This window comes from Aplysia californica, unplaced genomic scaffold, assembly GCF_000002075.1.
Source record: "Aplysia californica isolate F4 #8 unplaced genomic scaffold, AplCal3.0 scaffold00231, whole genome shotgun sequence".
NCBI lineage: Eukaryota > Metazoa > Mollusca > Gastropoda > Aplysiida > Aplysiidae > Aplysia > Aplysia californica.
In genome coordinates this window covers 45,000-49,999 of record NW_004797501.1, presented here as the reverse complement: position 1 = coordinate 49,999, position 5,000 = coordinate 45,000, and the positions used below count along the sequence as shown (strand labels likewise).

At 39.8% G+C, this 5,000-nt stretch overlaps 2 protein-coding genes across 2 annotated transcripts in view; both read right to left on the bottom strand.

The window, feature by feature from the left end:
* LOC118477816 (probable serine/threonine-protein kinase CCRP1) overlaps window positions 1-4,158 on the bottom strand; it is an 8,688-nt gene extending 4,530 nt beyond the window's left edge. Inside the window, exons 1-2 of the mRNA XM_035970177.1 lie at window positions 4,029-4,158; window positions 2,960-2,970 (exon numbers count right to left, since the gene is read on the bottom strand). Of these exons, the coding sequence (XP_035826070.1) occupies window positions 2,960-2,970; window positions 4,029-4,158 (141 nt within the window). The remainder of the gene's footprint in view (window positions 1-2,959; window positions 2,971-4,028) is intronic.
* Window positions 4,159-4,205: 47 nt separating this feature from the next.
* LOC118477815 (serine/threonine-protein kinase Aurora-3-like) overlaps window positions 4,206-5,000 on the bottom strand; it is a 2,886-nt gene continuing 2,091 nt past the window's right edge. The window contains exon 2 of the mRNA XM_035970176.1: window positions 4,206-5,000. This exon is cut by the window's right edge and continues 219 nt beyond it. Within this exon, the coding sequence (XP_035826069.1) occupies window positions 4,206-5,000 (795 nt within the window).

Sequence of the window (5,000 nt, the reverse complement as noted above, 5' to 3'; positions counted from 1 at the left end):
CAAGTGAAGAAACCTGCATTTTTCCGCAGGTTTGTGAATTTTTATCAAATTTTTGTTTTTTAGCTCAACATCTTTCATGCCTATTAAAGAACTCATTTCTGTGTGGCTTTTTCTGAAAACGTTGATTAAAGGCACAAAAAATGTAAATTTTCAGCTACCACGGAATCTTAAGCTAAGGAAATAACTAATCTTTGGCGGCCATTTTCTCACTAATTTTACCTCTGAAAACAGGTGACCCCCACCCCCTTCATTCCCAAATATTACGACTTGTATTCAAGATAAATGGATATTTTTTTCACCCAAATAAAGACAATGAACAAACTGTAAGATGATACAAATAACTGTACATGCCCAAATATTGACGAGAGCCTTATTCCACCATGCTGCCTCACATATAGCCTACATTTTTTTGTTTTTGTTTTAGTGAAAGCCCAATGACACTTGCAACAAACAGATGAAAGAATACAAAGAAAAAGGAGGGAAAAGACTTTTTTTTTTTTTTAAACTGTAGGCCCTATCTATAACAAGTAAAAGTGGAAGCAATCTGAATGTGTGGAAAATGAACTAAGATAACAAAATTGTTTTAGCTCTCTGTCCGGAATTAAATACTTTTTTTTCACGACATTTTAAGAAACATAGCCGGACCTGATCTAACAGCCACCTGTGTACCTGTAAAAACGACTGTTTCCCATTTCACCCTCGGGAAGGGGGGGCGGGGGTTGGTTCTCTTTTCTTTTTTTCGGGTTTTATTTGTTTGTTCGTCGTTGTTGTTGTTGTTGTTTTCGTTGAGGTTTTTTGTGTTTTGTTTTGGTTTTTTGGTTTTTGTTTTCTTTACTTTGGGGGTAGGGAGGGGTGACATTATAATAACACTGTGTATGACAGCCACCTGTCCTCTAAGATGGCAATTTTTTCACAACATTAGGTGGTCGTCTTGGACCATTTCGATTGTAAACTATAAGCCTATTATTAGACATACCAAATTAAGATTTGACACACTGTTCCTTCCGTAACACCAAGTCAGCGTTATTATTCATTTTTAAACTGTAAATTAAGTTCCCTCCAAGTATAGTCCTTTTTAAAAAATGTCAAATTTTAGATTCTCATTTGAAATAATGTTGATGAAATGAATCAACCATCTATAGACATAAATGTGAAATTTCTTGGCTTAATTCCGTCACATTAGAGCGTAACGTCAACTTTTGCGTCAAACTTCCTAGGAAAATGTTCTCTCCTGTTACCAACAGAAATCATAGAGCTGTGTTACTGGAGTAGGTTTTGGGGGGTTAATGCAATATATGTTGGTGAAACTAGGTCGATTCGTCAGGAAAATAATTTAAAAATCACTTTAGTTTTACAATCCACGCAAAATTATTTCGGATAAAAGTGCTAAATTTAAAAAATCAGTGAAAATTTTAGATTTTCAGTTTGTGATTCTCACTCTAAGATCAAACACATTGTTTTTGATGTTGTTGTTGTTGTTGTTGTTGTTGTTGTTGTTGTTGTTGTTGTTGTTGTTGCTGCTGTTGTTTTTTATAATGATGATGATGTTGTTGTTGTTGTTGTTGTTGTTGTTGTTGATGTTGTTGTTGTTGTGTCTAAAACAACAATGGTAAACAAAGACCTCCTCGTGTACACGAAACACAAGCTGTGGAGTCAATCTCAGTGAACTTGCTGAGATCTTGACTATCAGATCTGATGGTGTGGGGTGGTTGGCGGGTGCTCTGGTGTGGATTGCTTCTTCTTTCCTATTAAACATAATGTCATCTTTATCTCACCTCCTTTTTGTGTTTGTTTCTCTCTTGTAACACCTTTAATTTTCTGTACTAAAATGACCTTATTGTGTTCCCAGTGACGTAAAACACTTTCTAAAACTAAACTAAATAGACTTGTTGGTTCAGTGAACTTGCTGGGGTCTTGACCATTAGACTTGTTGGTTCATTCCTACAACTATCGAATTTCGCAACATGGCTGCTCACCGTTCAGACAAGAGTAAAGGGGAAACAACAGAAGATTCTCCATAGAGCTCTAGTCAAGTGTATGTGTAGTGTCCCCTGACTGAACACCTACAGTCCAACACTGTATGTGTGCGATAGATAGATAGATAGATAGATAGATAGATAGATAGATAGATAGATAGATAGATAGATAGATAGATAGATAGATAGATAGATAGATAGATAGATAGATAGATAGATAGATAGATAGATAGATAGATAGATAGATAGATAGATAGATAGATAGATAGACACACACACATACACACACTCATACACAAATAAACAAACAATACAATCAAAATATATTATGTATTTACAAAAGAGGAGTTTATTTACAAAAAATAAAAAAGAAGCAACTGGGAAACCAATAAACACACATAGCATTTTATAGCAATAAAAGTGACTTTATTTCTTATCTTTTACTATACATAATTTTCTTTTAAAAAACCTTCCCTGTATATGTACACACAAACTCGTTAAAACAGGAACTCGTCTTTGCAGCCACACCCTGCTATCTACAATCTCTACGATGCTCTCTGTTTGTGTGTCCGTAACTGTATCAGTCTGTTTGTTTGTCTGTCACTCTCTATCTATCTATCTATCTATCTATCTATCTATCTATCTATCTATCTATCTATCTATATATCTATCTATCTATCTATCTATCTATCTATCTATCTATCTCCAAAACACACTAAAGAACTTACACACTGATGCATTTACAGACACAGTATACATACACAGAACTGTGAAATCGTAAGGGACATTATTATTTGACAAAAGAAGAGTTTAACCACATTTAAACCAATGACCATAGTGACATTATCATTTTATGGACGAGAATAATTAAGCAACTTTATTTGTTATCTTTGGCAGTACAAAATGTGCATAAATCGTTCATCGTATGTACATGTGAGCTGGTGAAATCAGGAAAGTATTTTTGCACCTACACAAGAACTTACGCGCTGGTGCCCTTCCACAAAAAATTATATGTTATATACATATTATACACAAAAATTCACAATTAAACGCATGAACACGTATCGTGTATGGCAGTAATTCAAATGTCTTTATTTCTTCACTTTAACTGTACAAAATTTGCATAAAAGCCTTCCCTGTATGTACACATGAACTCGTTAAGTCAGGAAAGCGTATTTGCACCTATGCAAGAACTTACGCGTTGGTGCCCATACAAATATATATTACGTTTTATGCACAGAACTCTGGAACCAGAAGGTCTATTTTAGAAAAGAGGAGTTTATTTGCTACAAAAAAAGTAAACGAATGAACACATATCGTGTATGACAGTTAATTAAATAACTTTATTTCTTCACTTTAACTGTACAAAATGTGCATAAAAACGTTCCCTGTATGTACATGCGAACTCGTAAAAACTGGAACAAACTTTTGCAGCCACACCCTGTTATCTACCATCTCTCACAATGCACTCTGTCTTTGTGTCCGCCCCCTTCCAACGCCTTCCCCTCCTCCAGTATCTTTCTCTCTCTCCCTCTCTCTCTCTCTCTCTCTCTCTCTCTCTCTCTCTCTCTCTCTCTCTCTGTCTCTCTTTCTCTTATGCTCTTTCTCACACACACACACACACACACACACACACACACACACACACACACACACACACACACACACACATAGGCGCTCTAATACACACACACACACACATACTTTCTTTCTCCCCCCTCCCTCAATCTCTCTCTCTCACCCATACACACACATAGACACACAAACTTTTTTCTACACGCCTGTCTCTCTCTCGAACACACATACATTTCCCCCACCCCTCTCGCAGCCACACACATACACACTCTCTCACACACATACACACACACACACACACACTCATACACACACACACACACAGACACATACACACACACTTTCTCGTCTCTCTCTCTCTCACACACACGCACATACACACACACTTTCTCCCCCCTCCCTCTTTCTCTCTCTCTCTCTCTCTCTCTCTCTCTCTCTCTCTCTCTCTCTCTCTCATTCTCTCTTAGTCTGATATACCAAAGCCCGAGGTCCATGGTGAAGAGACAGAGAACACAGGCATGTCCTGGTTGAAGCCAGCTGAGCCTTGTGGAGAATTCCGGTCAGGAAAAACGTTACCAGGAGATGGCCGCTCAGACTGACCCAACATCTGGAAGTTGTTGGAGAGAATGTCCAAGAATTGCTGAGTTGTACATTTCAAAGGTCTTTGTAAAGAGGCGGCCAAGTCGGAGCCAGGCTGGTTGTGACGTCTCCACTGTCAGGATATGCCGTTTGAGGAAGAAGGTAGCAGGATGTGGCCTGGGGGTGTGGGGGTGGTGGGGCAAGGAACTGGTTCCACACGGCCGCTTTCTCTGGACGTTCCGTTACAGAAGAACCGTTGTCTGGAGATGACTGGTTCGCTTGAGCAGAGTCCGAAGAACTCTCGGAGCTCAGAGAACACACAGAGCCCTTCCTCACGCAACGTTCTGATGTATCCTCGTCCTTGAGAATCCCAGCAATCTCCCAAATGTGTGCTCGGAGTGTAGGGGTTAGAGTCAGAAGCCGCTGAAGACAGTGCGTGTGTTGTGGCTTGAGAAACCAACCGTTGTCCACTTCGTTCAGATAATCAATGTTGTCGCAAGGAGCAGTCCCGAAGAACAAAGCCCACAGCAAGATGCCCAGGGAGTAGTTGTCCATCTTGAAGGCGTTGTGAACTTGGCTGTCGTATAACTCTGGTGGCAGATAACCGTTGGTGCCTCCCCACCCGTTGGGCTTGTCTGTATCCTGGGGAATGACCTGAGAGTGACCGAAGTCACAGAGTTTGACCACGCCGGCTCTGTCTAGGAGAACGTTCCCTAGCTTGAGATCTCCGTGAATGATGCGCTGACCGTGTAAGTAGCACATGACGTCCGTGAGCTGACTTGTGTAGGATTCCGCCTCGGAGTAGGTCACGTCAAGCAGTCCACGGGAAAGATCCGTGGGATGATACCCCATCGCAATACCCAAATAGGA